Source organism: Dermacentor andersoni, chromosome 6, assembly GCF_023375885.2.
Source record: "Dermacentor andersoni chromosome 6, qqDerAnde1_hic_scaffold, whole genome shotgun sequence".
Lineage (NCBI taxonomy): Eukaryota > Metazoa > Arthropoda > Arachnida > Ixodida > Ixodidae > Dermacentor > Dermacentor andersoni.
Window position 1 is genome coordinate 168,005,714 of NC_092819.1, and position 22,227 is coordinate 168,027,940.

General features: G+C 43.2%; 1 protein-coding gene across 9 annotated transcripts in view; it reads right to left on the reverse strand.

Annotated features, from left to right (window-relative positions):
* The window catches only part of Tmem43 (Transmembrane protein 43), a 138,989-nt gene that overhangs the window by 7,246 nt on the left and 109,516 nt on the right, over positions 1 to 22,227 (reverse strand). For 8 of the 9 annotated variants that reach the window (XR_008610739.2, XR_008610737.2, XR_008610738.2 and 5 more), the window contains 3 exons: positions 21,080 to 21,139; positions 9,756 to 9,857; positions 273 to 390 (listed from right to left, as the gene is read on the reverse strand). Coding sequence is in view for 6 of the 9 variants with exons in the window: in XM_055066801.2 (XP_054922776.1) it covers positions 273 to 390; positions 9,756 to 9,857; positions 21,080 to 21,139 (280 nt within the window). In the remaining 3 variants the exon portion in view is untranslated. The remainder of the gene's footprint in view (positions 1 to 272; positions 391 to 9,755; positions 9,858 to 21,079; positions 21,140 to 22,227) is intronic. The other variant, XM_055066802.2, reaches the window with a different exon arrangement.

Genomic DNA, 22,227 nt, shown 5'->3' on the forward strand with positions numbered 1-22,227 from the left:
AGGCTGGTTTGTGGGGCCACATTTATGGACTGTTGGCAGTTTTCATGCACTTATTCCACCCCATGTGTGTTTGTCCCCAATTATTCCAGTGCCACCCCATGAAATTAGGAATATACATATAATTAATTTAGGTACCTGCAAAAACTACACAGTGTTTACCAATAACCTTTGAGGCAAGACTCGATTAGTGAACCTTAAGAAAGAGGCTGGATTGTTAATAGAAGAGTTTCTACCCACGCCATAAAGCATTACACACACAGCACCATACTTACAGGGAATGTGGAGTACTGGGGAGAGCAGAGAGAATCCCATAAAGGAGACAAACCAGGCGATGCTGCGGAAGAGGAATGTGGACAGGCCATTGTCTGCATATGCCTGCTTGAACATCACCTGCAGAGAACATGTGGGCCACTTGGCCATGCAGCTACTCAAATCACACAGCACACAAGAAACGACCAATTCCTGTAACATGATGGTCGTCTTCCACACCCAGCATGTGTTGATGTGTGCAGATGAAAAATAAGTAAGTAAATTGGCACCTGTCTTGCGTTAGAACTTTCTGGCACCTGGAGTAACATTAAAGAGCCATCATAAGTTTATCTGAACAGTATGCAGTAAACGCAATACAACTAAGCAATTACAATGCAGGAACCGGCAGAGGTCAGATGACAGACACAAGTGCTCTCGCTCTCAACTAGAGGTATTTTCAGTATCGCAGATAAATTTTCCAGGGGTGTGCAAATACCAAATAGCAGATTTCAAATAGACTATAGAATCAAATCAAGAACAAAAGAAAGCTGACTATCGAATCGAATATCATATATGAGAAAATTTTCCACAAAATATAATGCTTACAAATTTTGGGCAAGAAATTACAGTTTTGCACATGCTCCGGAGGAGTCTCTTAGCAATGCATAACAAGAATGAAGCAAGCTATTAGTAACTCAGCTACATAGAAATCAAGATATACAGTATGGTCTACTTTTATTAAAGGGAACAACAAATTGGTATGCCAGCACTAATTACAGCTGGAAATTCTTTTTATCAATAAATGTAAGTTCAATAGAATCAAGTGTTTTCTTCCCTTTGAAACTAATGAATTAGTGACGTTCTGTTGTACTGAATACCAGTGAGGTTCCCAGTTTACTATTGGGCTAGTGCTTTGCGGCCATCCTTTATTTATTGCATAGAAAGTGTTGCTTTCCAGTTCTCCAAATGACAGAAGGGCTATCCCAACTTTACGGCAGGTGGGTTACTGTAAGCCCAATCTGCACGGCACACGCACGGACTGCGTGTCATGCGACTCGATGACCACTCTGCGGTTAGCCAGCGCCGATGGTAAAGAATAGGTGCCATCTGCTTCGTTTCATTGTCAAGTTTGGCGTGATTCACCACACCATTCCCAGATTAAAAACCCGGAGGGTTGCGGCAAGTTTGCGTGAGCTTGCATATCGCCGTGCTGAGAAAACTGTTTCAACCACGTGCGAGTGCCACTTCAAGGGGTGGGCCTGGCAGCAGCACGACCGGCAGGATGCCGAGTAATCCCTTCTGCTTCATTCTTCAGGTTCTGGCTGTGATTCTTGAAAGTCAGCTAACACAGCATGACTGCCTTCTTGGAATCCAGCAAGTCAACCAGTTGTGCAGATTCGCACAAGAGCCATCGCCTTGTGCCGGCTGTGTTATATCAACAGCGCAACGGAAGTCCCTGGCACTGCGACCACCTTTGGCAGCGTCACATCGCGTGTCCTTCGTGGATGGCACAAGAGGGCGAGCACCGACAAGCCTTTCCAGTGGGCAGCAGCATGACAGGCTCGGCAATCCCTCTCCTTCGTTCTTCAGATTGGTGATAACCGACCTTCGCACTGTTTTCATATTGGTAGCCCTTATTTGTTGCTGCTGCCTTGCCCCCTATGTGTACAAAGTGTTGTCTTATATAGTTTCCAAAGCAAAACGTTTAATACTTTGTGGGGCTATAGAAACAAACCCTGGTCCTACTCAAAACAAAATATGTTACACCTACTTTCTGGACACCAAAAGATAGTGGAAAATATGGCAGTCATGCAGTCTTCACAGGAAAAGATAGAAAAGAAGCTGTGTGGTTAGCAATAGGAATAGATGCAATGGAAGAACAACTATCTGCACTTTCCACATTAGGCAACAAGATTAAGGACTTAGAAGGCAAGATGTCCTGCTTTGACAAAGATTTTTTGGTACTCAAAGACAAAGCAGACAACTTAGAAAATAAGAGCCGCCAAAATAACCTGATTCTTTACAGTTTAGATGAGCCTCAATATGAGATGCACAAAGAACTGGAAAAGAAATTTAATGAAGACATTGTAGGAAATATATTGGGATTTATAGCGGCCAGCATCGAGTGAATTTACAGGGTAGGCCGCAATGTTGATAAGTCACATCAAATTGTAATTGAGTTTCTAGATTATCGAGAGAAAACAGGCACCTTAAAGGTCTCTCATAACTTTAAAGGCACTTCACTGTTTATTGCTGAGGATTTTTCATGACATGTTCGTGAGCATCGAGAAATGCTACGGAAAAGTACCCATGAAGAAGAGAAAAAGGGGGTAAAGTAAAACTTATCTACGATAAGTTAAGCGTAGACGGTGTTATGTATGGCTGGGATGAAGACAAAAAGTGTTGTTTTAACCTGAAAAGTGCTCTTTGAAATTGACAAGTGAACAGTGAACATCGATCCCTGAAACTTCTAAATATTGTCACGTGGTGGTGACGTTGAAGAACACAGTAGCAATACTGTGAAAGACAAAACTAACTTTTATTGGGCGAACCTGTGCCCACAAAAACAGGCTACACTTATAGCACAACGATGGTGGCGAACACGGTCGGCGATCATCGAAAATCTGTTCAACGGGTCAAGCGCGTCAACTTTTATACATCAATCGTCGAATGTTCCAGACTAATCGCTGGGGCCCACGCGCCTTCCACAAAGTTCTACATTATTCGCGTCGCGCACACATGCAATCAGATTACACAAGGTTCGGTCACAGACAGTGGATGGAACCATCAATAACATTCCAGAAACTTCTTTTACATGCAGGCGCGTCCTGCGCTGTGTGATAACATTTGTTAGGCTGTGAGAAGTGGTCGCCCGATAAAGATAAAGAAGTACACGTGTCAATATTAACTGTAGGAGCGTGGTCAACAAAAGCAATGACCTGGAGGGACGGGTTATTGTTAACGATCCTTATATTGTCATATTGACAGAGACATGGTTGAGTGACGAGGTCTTGATGGTGAATTCGTTCCTGCAGCACACCGTGCTTATAGGAAAGACCGTGTTGGCAGGGGTGGCGGGAGCTGTATAATCTACAAAAGTGCTCTTTATGTATTCCTGATGCCTGATGTACCCAACATTGAGTGTGTCTTCTGTAAAACTTACAGTTGTAATGTTAGGTATATTATAGGGGCCATGTATAGGCCCCCAAACTTGACTGTCATTACTATGAATGTATTGAAGAAGTATTTATGAGAACGAGTTAAACCTGATGATCAGATAATCCTGTCTGGAGATTTTTTTGTCTAATGTTGACTGGTTAGCAATGTCCTTAAAGAATCACAGTAATAAGGTAGGAGAGGCAATGCTGGATATTGCTTTCATGTTTTACTTCACCAAAGTTGTTGAAGGTTTCACAAGAATTCAAGAAAATAGTAAATCCCTTTTTGATCCTTTCTTCATAGGCGGAACTGTTACTGACAGTATTACATGTTAGATTATTCCAGGAATTTCTGATCATCAGGTCGTTTTCCTTAGCCTCAATAATATTAATGCTACCAAAGATAAGCAAACTTGACATTTTTCTAACTTTTCATGTGTCGATGACGAAGCCATTATTGATATGCTTTCATTTAATCTGCACGATTTCTCTTCCAGTACAGTCAATGTTTGCGATATTTGGGATTTATTCATGAAACTTGTACATGAATACACTGGTCGATTTGTGCCACTGATACGCAAGAAAAAGAACTGCACAAACGTTTGGGCAATCGCACAAACAACATCTACAGGCTTGGAGCGACACCTGTCACCGGCAAAAGATACCGAGAGCGAGTGGGGCTATACTAATCCAGGTACAACCAAATTAGGAAAGCCCACTAAGCTTCAACAAGACACTCCCTCACCAGAACAGGAATCAGCCTCCCTGGCGCAGTATTCGGCCACTCCCCTCCCAAATGACTCACTCAGTTAACCCAAGGCCCTCAGTCCCCAGCAGCTGCGGAGCACCTGACCAAGGCGGCGGTCAGACCTGTAACGCAGCAGATGGTGCAAAGAATATATGGGTCCAGACAGGCCGCCAATGGAAACTGACCCTGTCAACCTCTAACACCCGAACTCTGTCGAGTGAGGTTAGATTAGCAAGACTCTTTCAAGAACTATCAGACATTGTTTGGTGTATCATCGGCCTTAGTGAGATTAGAAGAAATGGAGAGGCTTATACAGTGCTGAATGACGGCCATGTCTTCTGCTATAGAGCTCTCCTAGGTAAGAAGCAATACGGGGTAGGATTCCCAATCCATAAGGACGTAGTGGGCAACATTGACGAATTATACAGCATTAATGAAAGGGTAGCTGTAGTCGTAATCAAACTAAATAAGAGGTATAGATCAAAAGTAATACTAGCCTATGCTCCAACATCCAGTCACGATGATGAGGAAGTAGATCAGTTTTACGAAGATGTTGTATTAGCGATGAGAAAAGCGCAAACTCAGTATACTGTAGTAATGGGCGACTTCAATGCAAAAGTTGGGAAAAAGCAGGCTGGTGAACAAGCAATTGGCAACTATGGCGTCAATTCTAGGAATGCTAGAGGAGAGATGCTGGTAGAATTCACAGAAAGGAATAAGCTTCAAATAATGAACACCTTTTTCAGGAAGCGTAGCAACAGAAAGTGGACCTGGAAAAGCCCTAATGGTGAAACAAGAAATGAAATTGACTTCACACTTTCTGCTGGTCCCAGCATAGTGCAGGATGTAGAAGTTATAGGTAGGGTAAAGTGCAGTGATCATAGGTTAGTGAGGGCTAGGATTCACCTCGATTTGAACAGAGAAAGAGTAAAATTGGGCAAGAAGAAACAGGTAAACTTAGAGGCGGTAAGAGTAAAAGCAGACAAATTTAGGCTGGTATTTGCAAACAAATATGCAGCCTTAGAACAGAGAGATGATGATGATGATGACATAGAGCTAATGAATGAAACCATAATGAGGCTGGCTTCAGAGGCAGCAATTGAAGTGGGAGGCAAGGCACCGAGGCAACCAGTAGGCAAGCTCTCCCAAGTAACAAAGGACCTAATAAAGAAACGACAAAGAATGAAAGTGTCCAACTCTGGGGATAAGATAGAATTTGCGGAACTGTCAAAACTGATCAACAAGGCGAAAGTAAGTGATATTCGAAACTATAACATGAGAAAGACTGAAGAAGTAGTAAAAAATGGACGCAGCCTGAAATCAGTGAGAAAGAAACTTGGCATAGGACAAACCAAGATGTATGCATTGAAAGATAAGCAGGGTAATATCATCAGCAATCTCGAAGGTATAATAAAAGCAGCGGGAGAATTGTATACTGACTTGTACAGTACCCAGAGGACTCAGGAGTACTCCATTCGAAACAATAATGAACAGGATACAGAAACTCCTCCTATAACTAGATATGAGGTAAGAAGGGCGTTGCAAGACATGAAACAGGAAAAAATGACAGGAGAAGATGGAATAACAGTTGATTTAATCAAAGATGGAGGAGACATAATGCTAGAAAAACTGGCGGCTCTCTATACGAAGTGTCTATTGACTGGAAGGTTCCCAGAAAAGTGGAATAATGCAAACATTATACTAATCCACAAAAAGAAAGACGTCAAGACGTTGAAGAACTGAAAAATTATATGCCCGTTAGCTTACTCCCAGTATTATATAAAATATTCACCAAGATAATCTGCAATAGAATAAGGGCAACACTGGACTTCAGTCAACTAAGGGAACAGGCAGGTTTCAGGAAGGGATACTCTACAATAGATCACATCCATGTCATCATACAGGTAATTGCGGAATCTGCAGAGTACAATGAGCCTCTATATATAGCTTTCATAGATTATGAAAAGGCCTTTGATTCAGTAGAGATACCAGCAGTCATAGAGGCATTATGTAATCAAGGAGTAGAGAACACTAACGTAAATACCTTGGAAAATATCTACAGACGTTCTACAGCTACCTGAATTCTCCACAAGAAAAGCAGGAAGATGCCTATAAAGAAAAGGGTTAGACAGGGAGACACAATCTCACAATCTCTCCAATGCTATTCACTGCGTGCTTGGAAGAAGTATTCAAGCTATTAAGCTGGGAAGGCTTAGGAGTAAGGATCGATGGCGAATATCTCGGCAACCTTCGGTTTGCCAATGACGTTGTTCTATTCAGCAACAATGCAGACGAGTTACAACAAATGATTGATGACCTTAACAGAGAGAGTGTAAGAGTGGGGTTGAAAATTATTACGGAGAGGACAAACATAATGATGAATAACCGGGCAAAGCAACAAGAGTTCAGGATCACCAGTCAGCCTCTAGAGTCTGTGAAGGAGTACGTTTACCTAGCTCAATTAATCACAGGGAACCCTGATCATAAGAAGGAAATTCACAGAAGAATAAAAATGGGTTAGATTGCACACGGCAGACATTGTCAGCTCCTGAGTGGAAGCTTACCATTACTATTGAAAAGGAAGGCGTACAATCAGTGCAGTACCAGTGCTGACATATGGTGCAGAGACTTGGAGACTGACAAAGAAGCTTGAGAACAAGTTAAGGACCGCACAAAGAACGATGGAATGAAGAATGCTAGGCATAACCTTGAGAGACAGAAAGAGAGCTGTTTGGATCAGAGAGCAAACGGGTATAGACGATATTCTAATTGACATCAGGACGAAAAAATGGAGCTGGGCAGGTCATGTAATGTGCCTGTTAGATAACCGTTGGACCATTAGGGTTAGAGAATGGGTACCAAGAGAAGGGAAACGCAGTTGAGGACAGCAGAAGACTAGGTGGGGCGATGAAATTAGGAAATTCACGAGCGCTAGTTGGAGTCGGTTAGCACAGGACAGGGGTAATTGGAGATCGCAGGGAGAGGCCTTCGTCCTGCAGTGGACATAAAACAGGCTGATGATGATGCATATTGCAGATTGCGTTCAAGATTGGGCCAGTGCCGACCTGCGCCATACGCAGCCACTGTGGAGTATAGCCCCCCTACTCCCCCCACCCCGGTACCTTGCCCCAGATGGCCAGAAACATCCAATAGTTATATTGGATCGGCCCAAACATTCAGCAAAATATGGGATGTCCCATGGAAATACTTTACATGCACATACATCTAGGGGATGCACAAAGGCATCAAAATTTTGGATGTCCATAGAACGTCTCTAAAACAGTACTTCAGACGTAGTTGCACAGAGTTTTAGATGTCCATGGAACGTCCATAAAGTTTGTACTTTAGACATGCATTATAGGCCCCCCCAAAAATTTCGTATTGTATACGCCCTTTTATGATTTTGACGTGAAAGATGCTACTAGTTGGTGCCTGTAGTTGATGCAACTATATCATGCTGTATCATCAGTTCCCATGTAATGGACATCCATAGGACGTCCCATTCTTTTGCTAAAATCGATGTTTTGCGTCCCATTCTTTTGCATAAAATTGATGTTTTGCACATGACATGTACACTTTTTCAGGACAAGAAAATTCACAAGCAGTGGTTGAAGTGAAAGAAGAATGTACATGCGCAAAACATTCGTGTTGTCGGTTATGAACTTTGTAGACTTCTTTGTTTCTGACTTTGGAAATGTAATAGAAAATAAAGGCACAGCATGTTCAGGAACGAACTGATAAATAGTAGGAAAAAAGCATATGGAAACATGGAGCCGACAGCTACGCCCCACAGCGATCGGTATTTCCCTCCCAGATACCGCAACCCTACCGAGTGGAGAACTCCAGACGACAAGCCCATTTGCTTCCATTGCCTCCACATTGGCCACGTCGCTCGTCATTCCCAAGCACCTCCAGTCAGCTATTCTCCAAGAACTTCACGATTTACCTACGGCAGGCCACCTTGGCGTCTCCCGCACCTACGACCGGATTCGCCAACGCTTCTTTTGGCCAGGTCTTGCCTGCTCTGTCCGGAAATACTTTCACCGTGTGAGAAATGCCAGCGCTGCAAAACACCATCTATGCTCCCTGCCGGTTGCCCGTGCTTGAACAGCACTTGTTATAAATGTCAAAAGAAAGGCCATCTCATGAAAATGTACAAAACGAGAGTGGTACACAAATTAGAGCAGGAAACATCGGACAGAGAGTTGCTCACACATTGTCACACCGATAACCATTTGGGTCAAACAGTGACGGGTGTCTGCTCGGCGCCTGGAGCAACGGCTTGAGATACTTGCTCTTGAATGAAGTCGCGGATCGTAGGAGGCAAAGCGGGTGGTGGTTCCGGGACAGAAGATATCAAAGATAGCTGGCGGGCGACCTCTGCGCAAATGAATTCCAGAATTTTTATGAACAGAGCAGCATGGTTGTCGTCGACTCCAAGGCTTGACAGAGAGTCGGCGGGCAGAGTGGGACGTCGGGTGTGAAGCCGTTGCCTCCGCAACTCGTTGTACCTCTGACACAATTCTATCAGTGATCTTTGGCGAAAGTGTGAGGACTCTTCGATAATAACATTTCAAATGTGTCGTCCTCTATAATACCCTTCAATATATGTTTGCTCTTCTCCTCCTCTGACATCGACGCGTTCACCCGTTTGCAAAGGTCAACAATGTCCTCATTGTAGCTCGTGAAGTTTTTTCCGGCCTCTTGGGATTGTGTGTGCAAACGTTGTTCTGCACGAAGCTTTCGTACTGCTGGCCGACAGAAAACTTGGGTAAAGCTGATCTTGAAGGCCAACCACGAAGTGAGGTCAGCTTCATGGTTTAAAAACCATAGTTTCGCAACGTCCGTAAGATAGAATGTGACGTTTCTCAGCTTGGTAACATTGTCCTACTGGTTATGGGCACTCACTCGCTCATAAGAAGAGATCCAATCTTCAACGTCTTCGTCATCTGTGCCGGAGAAGATAGGGGGATCTCGCTGACGCAAGGCACCGGCACAAACCAAGGTGGCCGGCGCCGTTGGAGGAGTGCATGCATCGTCGGGCATGATGGGGGGTAGAGTGTGACTCCGAAGTTCCCGGGTGGTTGAAACCCAGCACGTCCACCACTTGCTAAGAGATTTATTAGCAACGGGTGCAGGCGAATGGGTAGCAGTCACAAGCGTTCGGCCAAGGACAGCAACCACGAGCTCATACCGGTAGCGATGATGCTGTGGCGTAGGCAGGCTACTCTTCTTTGTTACACTTAATAGATATAAACTTATAAACTGTTTAATCTGAGGTTTTGCAAACCGCTCCACAACTTTCTAATTAGAATTTTTTGCCTAACTTCATTGCTTCAGAAGTTGGTTAATTAATTTCAACAAATTATGCAATTAAGCAGAATACAAAAGGTCGTGTAACCTACTCCATACAATAGTCAGCAACATGTCGTCTTAGAGTGCATCGGCATATTTTTGAACTCTGGCTAAAGTTAGCTGGGACACCCTGTATATGCTACCTGAAGCTTAGTACAAAATTTTGTCACAGTTGGTCTTTAAGGCAATTAGCATACCAAAACATGCTAATGGAAGCATGTAACATGGCACACACTTCAACTTACTTTGGCAGTCACGTCCCCGAACTCGAGAAACTCCACAGATGCCCCAGCTGTTGACTTGAAGGGATGCAAGTGGTGGCCATCACACTCGGACACTATGGATACCTGTGTCAAGAGGAATGTGACACACCTGTTGACATACGACACAGCACCATCACCTCCTTAATGTTTGATGGAAAGCTGGGCTAGTTGTATTTCTGATAACTGATGCATTGCCAGTGCTTTGGAAGAAACAGAAAAGGTCAGAGAGTAAAAGAGAACATGACAGGGAGGATGCTAGTCTTCAACTGATTTTAATCCTGGAAAATACATGACACGTGGTAGCAGGCGAAATAACTAAAATCGTTGTGCATGTGTCAAGCTACTCATCACAGATGTTTACCACAAAAGTTTCAATGTAGACGGTGGCACTCTTTCATTGTGGAGGCAGCGCTAATACATTTATCAGACTGTTTTTTGATGTTGTAGGCTTCAAAAATCAATCTGCATTTTTCGTCTGTACTTTACCATAACGCAGGTGCTCTGAAACTAGGGTGTGCACTCGCATTGCTTACAGTGGGCTGCTAAGCAGCCAGATCCCGCTAATGCTCGTACCTGTGTGCTATGTTCTCAGTCTGTCATTTGCACAGTGCCCAGTCTAGCCAACACAGCACTGGCCACACGACAGGGGGATGCTCTATAAACAACCCCTGTAGTGCAAGTAATGAGAGGGGTGGCATGCCTTTTTTGGGTGGACAGGCCCTTTGTGCTTTTTGTCATTTACGACCCAGCACATACAAGTATGTCCGGCAGTGAGAACAGCCCGGGGACCCCGCATTTCGTGGCTGTCTTTTTGAGACGGTGGGACAGGTCATGAAAATACAGCACTTACAACTACTGGCCGTTTATCTGTCCAAGCACTGAGACATTTTTCTTTTGGTTCCCTGGATTTCACATTATTTAGGAGGTTCTCTAGCACGGAGGCAATCATCTGTTAGGGGAAGCCTGCCTTGCTCAGGTGTTGCTCTTGCAAGCTCGTTGCCAGCTGGTGCTTGCTTGACTAACTGAGAGAAGAGTGCAGGCAATTAATTGGTCGCTATGCCACACTTGACCACCCAATGTGCCAAATTGTAATTTAAAATTTCCTTTTTCAAGCGAGGTTGGTACATCTGGCACACCTGTTCACCGGGATGTTGGGGATTTCGAGCTGGCACACTTGACGACATGCAGCTTACGCATCCTTTGTTGCTGCACATTGCTGGCGCCATTAAAGCAATGTCCAATGTTGACCGAGGAGGACCAGCAGTCACCTTCATTGGCAGCATCCTTGTGGACAGCACCAGTGGCCAGTGGATGCCTCCGGTCACTATCAATGCCAAGCCGTTAAGGAATGAGACTATCTACAGGGACCGTAATATACAATACAATACAATACAATCTTTATTGTGCATAAGGAAAACAAAGTACATATAGCAGGCCTACCAAAGCCTCAGAGGGCTTGACTGGCAGTGCCTGACAGTCAGGTCACAGAAAATTGCACAGGGTTAATAGCGGAGTTAGCTATTAGCGGGTCGGAGCAAAATGTTGAACAGGTATACAAAATGTTACATCAAACATCGACAATTCTAAGTTGTTTCTTAATCTCACGTCTTGTGTTTGCTTCTAACACAGGCGTTGGCAATTTATTAAATATGGCTGGAACATAGTATTGCCGCGTTCTCCTTCCATACTTTGTTGCAGTCTTGGGGATGACGTAGGGTTCCTTCGGTCTTAAGGAGCGGACAGGCGTATATCGTGTTTTAAAATCATTATTCCAGAAGTGTTTAATTACAACACTTTCGATAATCAGAGAAGTGAAGTTTGGCAAATTCAACAACCTAAAGACGTCTGCATCTTGCTTTGGACACAAATCGTAAGCCACTGTTGACAGCAGTGAACGTAAAATTGAATTAATTCTTGAGCTCCACCTAAGAGTACAATGGCCATACACAGTCAAGCCATAACGTAGCACACTGTAGACTAAAGCATGCACAATAATTTTTCGAACGGAGATTGGCATAAGACATCGCATATTGTATAATACACAGGAGACTGCGCGCAGCCTTTTACAGATGTGGGATAATTGCGAGTTCCATAAAAGATCACAGTCAAAAAGCAACCCAAGGTACTTAACAGAAGATGCATTTTTAACAGGTTCACATGTACATCCAAAACAGTCTGATGTGTGTAAGAATAATGATGTCGTAGGCAGGATTTTTTTTATGGGGTTATGGAAACAGACAAGTCGCGTTTTAGAAGGGTTGATGCTTATTAAATTAGCCGCAAACCAGTCCATAGATTTAGTTGCCTCATTCTGTAAGGAGCTGATTGCATCAGAATAATTAGTTGCACAGGATACAAGAACAGTATCATCGGCATATTGATATATATAATTACCTACTACATTGGACAAATCATTCACATAAATGTTAAAAAGCAGGGGGCTTAATATTGAGCCCTGAGGGACTCCAGAATGAATACTGGTAAAAACACAAAACTATTTCCCACCTTTACACACTGTCGTCTATCCTGCAGAAAGTTAGTTAATAAATTCAAGAATGACCCACGAAGGCCTAGGAGAGACAGTTTCTGCAACAAAATCTCATGACAAACACTGTCAAATGATTTAGAGGCATCCATAAAGAGGGCACATGCTACCTGGTTACAGTCTAGTGTCAAGTTTAAAAGATCAGAGAAAGCTTCCAACAGTGTTTCTGTACCCTTCCCGTGTACAAATCCATACTGATGTGATGATAATACACTATGCTTATCTAGAAACTGTGTTACTGTAAGAGCCACATGTTTTTCTAATATTTGAGCTATACAGGGAATTATCGAAATAGGTCTGTAATTTTCAATACTATTGCGTGCACCTTGCTTGTGAAGCGGAATTACAATTGCGGTTTTCATATCAACTGGAATCACACCACCATCCAAAACAAAGTTTAAAAGAGATAGAAATACATGTTTAATTGCGTCAAAAGTCCTCTGAAGTTCACTGACAGAAATTTTGTCGAAGCCAGGTGATTTGTTCGTCTTAAGATTGAAGACAATGGACCTTATTTCTTCAAGCGATAGTAAAGGAAGATATGCGGAATCTAGCAAGCTATCTGTTAAAGTACACACGGATGGTCCCCGTGTCCTCGATCCCGAGACACTTGAAAAGAACTGATTAAATAAGTTTGCCACAGTTTCGTCGTCTGCAGAAAAATAAGATGAAAGGCGCTGTTTAGGCGTTGAAATGTTGCCGTCTCTAAGGTTGTTGATTAGGGACCATGTTTTCTTTATGTCAGATCGAGCTTCTTGAAATTTCTTTCTAAAATAAATGCGCTTTGCAAGTCTGATCATTGCATTCACCTTGTTTCTGGCACATTTATATCTTAAGCGTGTGTCGTTGCAGTTTGACGACCGCTTGGCCTTGGTCCACAAGAAGTCTTTTTCCTTTATAGCAGCTAGGATTTCGCTGGTCATCCATTTCTGGCTCAGGTTACGTTGCCTGATTTTGACAACGCGTGCTACCGCCTGCCTAAAAGCATCAAACGCAGCTACAAATTCGCGGTACATGTTTTCCGGTGACACAGTGCATAAAAAATTATCCCAATAATTTTTCTGGACTAGTTTATCGAAAAGCCTTGGGTCAATTATACAAATTTGTTTGACACAGTTAATAGCCTCCGATAACAAAGGATTCACAGTCTGTTTCAGTGAACAGCAGACGAAGTAGTGGTCAGAAAGCTTAACCTGTGCAATGGAAGATTTTACTTCCAGATTATGGGCTCTAACATTTACATGATCAATGCAGGATCAAACAAGACGTTGAGATAGGAATTCTTCGCGAGTTGCTGCATGGATTGTCATTTCAATTTCCCATTTAGATAGTGTATCTAAATAATCAGCAACTATTCCTACTGTTGGACGTAACGTATCTATATTAATGTCACCTGTGAGGTGTGAGGTGTGGTATGGTGAGGTGTGGTGTGGTCCCCGACTGGAGCAGTCCGGCTCTTTCTTGCGGCGCTGCGTGCCCCGGCCGTTACGCCTCATGCCGTAACCCTTTCGTCCGGCCGCCCCGTCGAAGCTACATCATGAGGCAAATACATTCATCGGTTCCTGAACGTGATAACGCGGAGTCGAGCTCAGCCAAAAAAAGACGCCTGTTACCACATGGGGGACGATATACAGAAAGCAAGGCCAATGAAAATCGAGGATTAGATAAGCGGAGAGTAACAGTTTCGGCATGGTCGAAAGGCAAGTGTAGTTCGGAGACTGACCAAGTGTTTTTTACGAAGACAGCCACGCCTCCACCCTTCCGGACCGGACGAAAAAAGGAGAATGACTGATAGTACGGTAGCGCGAAACTAGAAAATAGACCTGGCGAGGTATTTATCTCGGTGAGTACGATGACATCAAAAAGCAGTGGAACAGAAGATAGAATGGCTACTAAATGGTGCCTACGAATGCTTCTGATGTTTACGTGAGTAACATGGAAAGCGTCGTTACCCAGATAACAAAAAAACCGCGAAACTTCTAAAAGGTCATTGCAAACCTTGAAAGTACTACCCATGACTAGATAAGCCTCTCAATGTCCAATTTTCTATTAATTCGAACGAGTGGAGCGCCGTTTGCTTTCCTTGCAAACACTTTGCCATTTCTTGACCAGACGTATTTGAAGGACATTTTCTTTGCTTTAGTGCGAGCTAGCCAGAACAGTTCATGATTAACCCGTGTGAGGTTGTAATTGAAATACAACCGTGGAAAATCATTCTGAACTAATCCTGGCAAGTTTTTACATGATCGAAGCCATTGTTCCTTCGCTTCAACGGAGCACATCTGGACAAGAATAGCTGGTGCAGTATTGTCCCTACTGGGTAGACGGTGGATAGCAGAGATTTGAGTTGCCGCAAAGTTAGGCACCTGAAGTTGTTGCGCAAGATCACTGAGGAAGGATTGCAAGTTCTCCTTTGGCTTGCTGGGAAACCCGTGGATCTCGAAATTCTTTCTCCTACTATACTGCTCCATTTCATTCATTTGCTCACTTATTTTGTCGATCAGGTCTGACTGGAACTCGACGGTAGAAGACAGCGAGTCAATCTTGGAACGTAATTCCGCCACCTCCGTCTGATTTTTGTTGACTGTCTCCAATACCGAGTCATGAAGTCTGCACTACCTGTATCGCGTTCTCGATCTTTCCAACTGAGTCCTTAAATGTAAGAAGTTCCTGTACTTTCGTGGTGAGTATTTCTACGCTAGGTGACGTCGGTCTAGTTTTTCATTTACAGCAGTAAATTGCTGTGCAAACGATTCTTCTTTTGCTGTCTGTGTCAAGTGCCCTTGTGTGCTTTTTTCCGGTCGACATGTTTGGCACAGCCAGGTTTCAGGTTTAACTGTACTCATTTTTGCGTAGCTGTTTTCAACTACTGTAGAGCATCGTTTTCCAAGGTGGAAGCCTTCTTGGCAAGCCGAACATGTTAAAAATTTCGCATCCAAAGGTAACGGCTTAGAGCAAGCAGCACAATCAGAAGGCATTTCTGTGCAGTCAGCGGCAAAAAATTACAATGATAAAATAAGTAAGAGCAAAAGGCTCACCTGCCGAAAGGCATGAAATGATTAGCTCCGGGAACGTATTTGCCGCTGACTGCAAAGAAGCCGAGCGATGCTGTTCCTTAAGTAGGCATTCCCAAGCGTCTGGGGTGCAGGCTAGGTGATGTGCTGACGAGAGGGTGACAGCTTGCGGACGAAAATTGCAGACGGAAACACGCTGTCTGCGCAGACCCTGCGCAGATCCAGGTTCACCGATGCCAGCGGCTGCACTGCCCGTGTCTCAGTGAAGCGTCCGATGACCGCATGCTCGTATCAGAGAATACTCGTATCAATCAAATCACCATCGGCAACAAAAATCATGTGACACCCACCCATTTAATTTAATTGATTGACATGGTGGCTACGTGGGATTTGGAGCTGGCACACTTGTTGACAAGCAGCTTACGACTATTTTGTTTCTGCAGATTAGTCACAGTTATCCAATTCTGGTTTGGAGATTACTGCGTGACCTGCCGTCTGTGCCTGTTTGCCGAAAACAATTGCTGACAGTGTCTTGTAGCAAACATTATCGTTTTTTTTCACGCACAAGGTTCTGTACCTGGTATTGTTGTTATTACTGCCCGGCGATGTTGAGTTGAACTCTAGTCAGCTGAATACCCAGCACCTAGAACTGTTTAAAAGCTTACAGTATGGCCAAACCACAATTTTTATTAAGTTAGAGCCCACTGACACTAGACTAGCAAAGCATGAAGCAATGATGGCAAAAATTAACAGCAAACTGCACGCAACAGAAGGCCAGATCACAATGCTCAAAGATAAAGTAAATGTGCAAGAGAGCACCATTAGGACAGTAAGAAAAGCAGTTAAACAAATGCATGACAAGAGTGTTGACTCAGAAAATAGAAGCCGGAGAAATAACCTAGCCTTTATGGGGCCAACGATACCAAATCATAAACATGGAAACAGTCTCAACAATTGCTCAAAAACATTTGTAAACAAAACTTGCGGTTAGAATTGCAGACAGTAGAAAGAGCACACTGTAGAGGTCGCTATAACAAAATGACAAAAAGGCCAATCATCATCAATTTTGCCTCCTACAAAGAAAAATCCAACGTTCTTTCTAATGCTAGGAACTTCAAAGGAACTGCATACAGTGTCGACCAACATTGCACACCTGAAACAGGAGATATTTGGGAAAGGCTACGGGAATGTGCTAAGGTCAATAAAGTGGATGAAAAAATATCGTATCAGACTAAGCTTTCATAAGTTAGTTGTGAATGGCAAGACGTTTAAGTGGGATAAAGAAAATGAAGTCAATCAAGATGTGAAAAATAAATGACCCAAACCAGAGAAAAGAGGCATCAAATACTTGATCTGATTACAGTGACGAGTTGTAGAAGCATTGTTAATAAAGTTGACGACCTTGCTGCCCTTATTGACTCTGTGAAAGTCAATATAGTCTTTGTGACTGAATCGTGGCTGGATTCTTCTGTTAGATACAGTGAAATGTTTCGAGAAAACTTCATTGCTTATCACAGATAGATCCTGCATGGGTGGTGGCGTCTTTCTCTTAGTTTCATCATCATCATCATAATCATCATCATCCTGGTTATGCCCACTGCAGGGCAAAGGCCTCTCCCATACTTCTCCAACTACCCCGGTCATGTACTAATTGTGGCCAAGTTGTCCCTGCAAACTTCTTAATCACATCCGCCCACCGAACTTTCTGCCGCCCCCTGCTATGCTTCCCTTCCCTTGGAATCCAGTCCGTAACCCTTAATCTCTTAGCTTGCTGCTCTTTAAACTCATCTGAACTAGATACAGGTTATGACGATGTGGAATCAGTGTGGTGCAACTTTACCTTGCCAGGCAATTCTTCATTCGCAGCCGGCGCTTTCTACCAGCCTTTTTCATGGTAGAACTGGCATTCTAGAGGAAATATACTTAAAAGGCCTCACTATATCTCTGCAGGTACTGATCATTGTTTTGAGATTTTAGAATACTGCACCAGAATTAATATGTACACTAGTTCACATTTTGTTCGTTCCATTGGCAAACGGAATCACGTGTCAAGCCAGCAAATGCCAATGAAGATGCATTTTTTTTTTACATTGTAACCACTCTGCTGTTAGTGCCTGAGCTAAGTGGGGTCATCATTGGACAAAGAATAAAGAGACTGCCCTCAAGGAACTGCCGGCGATCATTGACAGGCATCTTGTGTGTTCATTCAATCGCGTCTGAAGAACCCTGTTCAGAAGTGTCCAACCCGACTTGAATGTAACAAGGTACTGTATAGACTCGTGTGATGGCCAAGCCATGCCAACACATGTGCGCAGCATCGGGGCACCGAACACGATTGTTTCTCCGATGGAAATTTACGTTTTTTCTTTCAAATTTCGGATGCCAGGTTGGGGGTGCAGGCCTTACATGAGTCTATATGGTAGTCAACGTGTCTAAAAATTCTCACCACTCTGGATTTGTCAATCTGTGAATGTATACACATATTGCATTCAGCTAAAAACAGGTCACATAAAAATGGCGCTACACACGCACCAATACACACACCATTCTTTTTAATAACAACATCATTATTAAAAGTGATAAAAGTCGAAGAAAGATCAAAGCCGAGCATGTCAAGAAAACTGTCAATTGGTAAAAGCATGGAGTTAATAAAAGACAAGGGGCCAGACTCATCGCTTAAATTTTTGAGAGCTCTGAGCAGGTCCGGTGGTATTGGAAGAGAATGAAACAAGTCACACACATCAACTGAATAGGCAGACACAGGCTCAGCACTTTCATTTGTGGCAAGAAAGCCAGTAACCGCATTAGAGTATTGCACCAGCAATGGGTTTTCCACATGTGACGCACGCAGCTGCTTCAAAAGAAACCTAGAAAAGGCACCTTGTCAGGATCCTCTCTAAGCGACTACAGCCCGTAGTGGAATGCCTTCCTTGTGGGGTTTGGCTGAAAAGAAGATGCTTAATGCACCTACCTTCGCGCTGTTAAGTGTTTTATGCAGTGAAGTTAGAATCATCTTATCACAAAGCTGCAGCACATTTTCCTTCACCTTGGCCAAGGAAGCCCTAGCGTTAATAAAATTCTTTCCCATTGCATTCATTGCCTTTTTTACATATACATGTCAGAGAAAGGAATAGAGGGCAAGACAAAGAGAAAACAAGAAAAGAAAGTGAAAATGCCGAGACAAGGACAGGAAAGGCGACTGCCAATTTCTCCAGGCTGGGTCACTCCGGGCTGCAGTCTAAGTAAAGCAGAAGCCAAAGAGGTGTGCTGCCTCTGCCGAGAAGTTCCAAAAGTGCAAAATGCTCAGTATCGGCTCAAGGATCCCTCTCCCCTTGGACAAAGTTGAGCACGGGACATTCGGACTCCCACGTGCTTGGGTATGGGGTGTCACAACACACCAAACGCCTGCAGATCGACGGTGCCCCCGAGGTGTCTCGTCATACACCGAGCACCTTACAAGTACTATATTTTCTTGCGTTAGGTTTTATCGTTGATGCTGTACTCACAATTAGGTCTCCAAATTAGGTATTACAGGGAGACATGCTGTTCATTGTTCATGCAATGATGTTTCATAATGTATGGTGGCTTTCAGCTCTACTAAGCTGTTTGTGACAAGCTTTGCTGCTGGCTTCTAATCACATGGACAATGCAAGATGATGCAAATAAAGGTTATTAATGTCATCACCGAGTAGGATACCGTGACGATGATGCTGATGCACATTTGACTGTACTACGAGAGAGCAACAAAGTTCTTCATGCTGAAATTATTTAGTGAACAGCTTGCACTGCCCTTCCATCACGTGATTTATATCCTACTGAGATGGGCAAATGTAGTGACACTTTGAGCAAGTGCACTGCAGCTAGTGTCACCTGGTGGCACACTGCTAGACAGTAAAGGAAAGTGGAATTCGGAATTGATGGCAATGTTGGATCAGTAAGTAAGCTGGCGCATTGTATATTTGTTACTTTAAGCAATATTTGCAAAGCAACCTTAACACGATCAATCATCACGGGCAAAGACAAACCAGTATTGCACCTAACACCAGAGCAACATACTGCATGTTCAAAAAGTGCGGAGAATGGCCACGTGTCAGTGCCTAATTAACGAGACAGCTTTCACAATCGATTAATGGCAGTTTCCATAAGCAGGGACACTTATAACTTTTGAATGAACAAAAAAGTGTTTTCAACATTTGTGCTGACTCAGCATTGTGTACCATTTTATTTATTTGCGAAGCACTGCTATCGAAGATACACGCCCTGACAAAACTAAGTGAGTTCAGCAAATGCATTCACCTGCGAGTGCATTCTATGGAGTATCATGGAGTGTTACTAAACATCTGACAACCTGCAAATGACGGCACTAGCTCAAAGCTACATTGCCATCTGACAGGGTTATTGCTTGCCGACTTCTTTTGCCTTGCTGTAGTCATCTTTCTCATTGTAATAACTAATTCAGAAATAAATCATCCACAACAACCAAATGCGGCCACCCACTTTGTTGTTGGCATCCCAAACTACTTCAATTTATTTTGTATGATGACATCAGCTTTGTAATAGATCTGCGTTGTGACCATCCCTTACTGTTCTTCTCGGCCTCTCAGCTCCTTGCCTGAGAGCAAACATTAAAATTGACTCAAGCAGCAGAAGTATGCGAACCAGTTCAATGAAAGTGATGCAGAAAGATGGACATTCCATGACCTCCCAAGTGTCACAAAACAAATCATCATGCTTTAGCAAGTGAATGCAGTGACACAGCGGAATTCTGCTGTAGTTCAGTTACGGTCTCACAGTCCTGAAGCAAGTGCTCCACCACTTTTTTCCTTGTAAAGTAATAATTTGCACAGAACAAATTGCAACAATGTCCTTTATGCTGCTCTAGCCTCCTATCATCATATGTTAGGCTACACAACTTTTAATTCAATTCAATTTCCTTTGCATAAAAGGCAAGAGCATCCACTTAAAGCTACTACATTTAGTAACTTGACAAAGTGATCATATTGCCCCAAGACAAGATGCCAACAAACCATTAACAGAAAATTATGCATGTACAGCATAATGAAATGCAAGGTGTCTGAAAAATAACTGTGAAGTGAGAAAAAGAAAAATATGATGGAAAGTGTGAATGACATTGCTGTTTCACTTGCGGATAGTGCAAGGCCTGTAGTTTCATCTGGTAACACTAGACGATGTTATTTGCATACTTCCTAAATTGTGTGCCACAGGCAGCCACTGCTCCACACATTGCACAGGTACATTGGGTGTGTAAGTGCGCAGTGGAAGCGTCCGTTTCACTTACGGCATGGGAAGTGATCACCACAGGTGATGCTGAAAACGTCTACCACCACCTTGAAGACATGTCTGCACATGACGATGCATACTGTTAAACGCTCGGTAGAGGGCTGCTCTAGTTATCAGTGCAATATGCTGAGTAATGGCTGTCTGTGGCACCCTAATGCCATTTTGAAGTCAGATACTGACGCATGGGACAAGCGCTATAAAGTGAATTGAAACAAACTCTTCTACAAATTGAAACGAAGCCATCACATAAGCCTCCCTACCATTACACTAATGGATCATGTGCCAGCACTCTGTTACTCCTGGGCTGACCCAACTATTTGAGCCAACCAAGCTTACTGCTCATAAACTGTTGCTCTAAGCCAATCAGCGTGCATACTTTCTCTCGCAAGCACTGAAAACAAAACAGTACATGGCAATATCCTGTGCCCAAAATTTGATCAACCTACCTTGTCACCTTGGGGGCCAAGAATACCGGCCACAAGAAACGAGATCCGCATGTCCCCAACCTGTGGGACATTAGGTAACGACAATGACGCACCATAAAAGGTTCCCACGTTCCCAAGAATAACCGCATAGCAGACTTCAACATGACACTTATTATGACTCAGTTGCTTGGCAAGTAGTGGAGCTTAATGTATCTTCTTGCAGAAGATCACAAAGACATTTGGGTACTATGGTCCGAAATATCGCACCATGAAAACACTACGTACAAATGCGAAGATATGTTGCCTGTATTTCTAATTGGCATATGTCTTTCTGTAGTTAGGTAAACACATCTGCAAGTGCATAATTACTTATGTAACACTTTTACTTGTTTAGTGTTAGCAAGGTGCAAATAATGGTACAATAAGCTAATAATGGTAAAATATGTACAAACATTAATGAAATTCAACATGTGAATGAACTTGGTTCTTGAAAAATGAGCATCTGAGATACATATTGGATATGTAAGAGTCAGGAAGGTCCTCTGGGTGGGTTAGTCTATTAACCAATGCACAGAAGAAAAATTGTTATCTCATTATCTGGAGAATTTTATCATGGCAATGATGCAAAACTAAGCAAAGCTGCATGTACAATTTTGCTCATGAGGAATGTTAATTTACTGCAGTCTACTTGTGCAGTATAACCCTGCTAATATGTATGCAGTAAAAACATGGCATGCACCAAATGGCAGCATATCTCATCCAATGCTTTACATGTGTGGAATGGCAAGAAAAAAGAAACCACACAATAAAAAAAGAAAGAACACTAATCATTTGCTTCAGGATGCTGTTATAGCTGAATGTGCACAATGAAGCACAAGAGAAAAGATGCACCTTTCTCAGATAGTGCAGAAACTGACACAAGAGCGCCTGAACTTTTCAATCTTGAGTGCCTGTACAACCTCTCCCATCAGTCTGGCACCAAAATCTGCATAATAGTACCACTCATAGTTCTTCAACCCTAGGTGCACCACTGCAGTCTCCATGGTGATGGCCGAAGTGGCCAGTGATAATATTTTTGCTGTGTGTCACTGGTGCTCCTCCACCTTTTCAGTGACGTACCTGCAGTGCGGCCTAGCATGCGTGCTGCACTGTACCATGTGACAATTTCA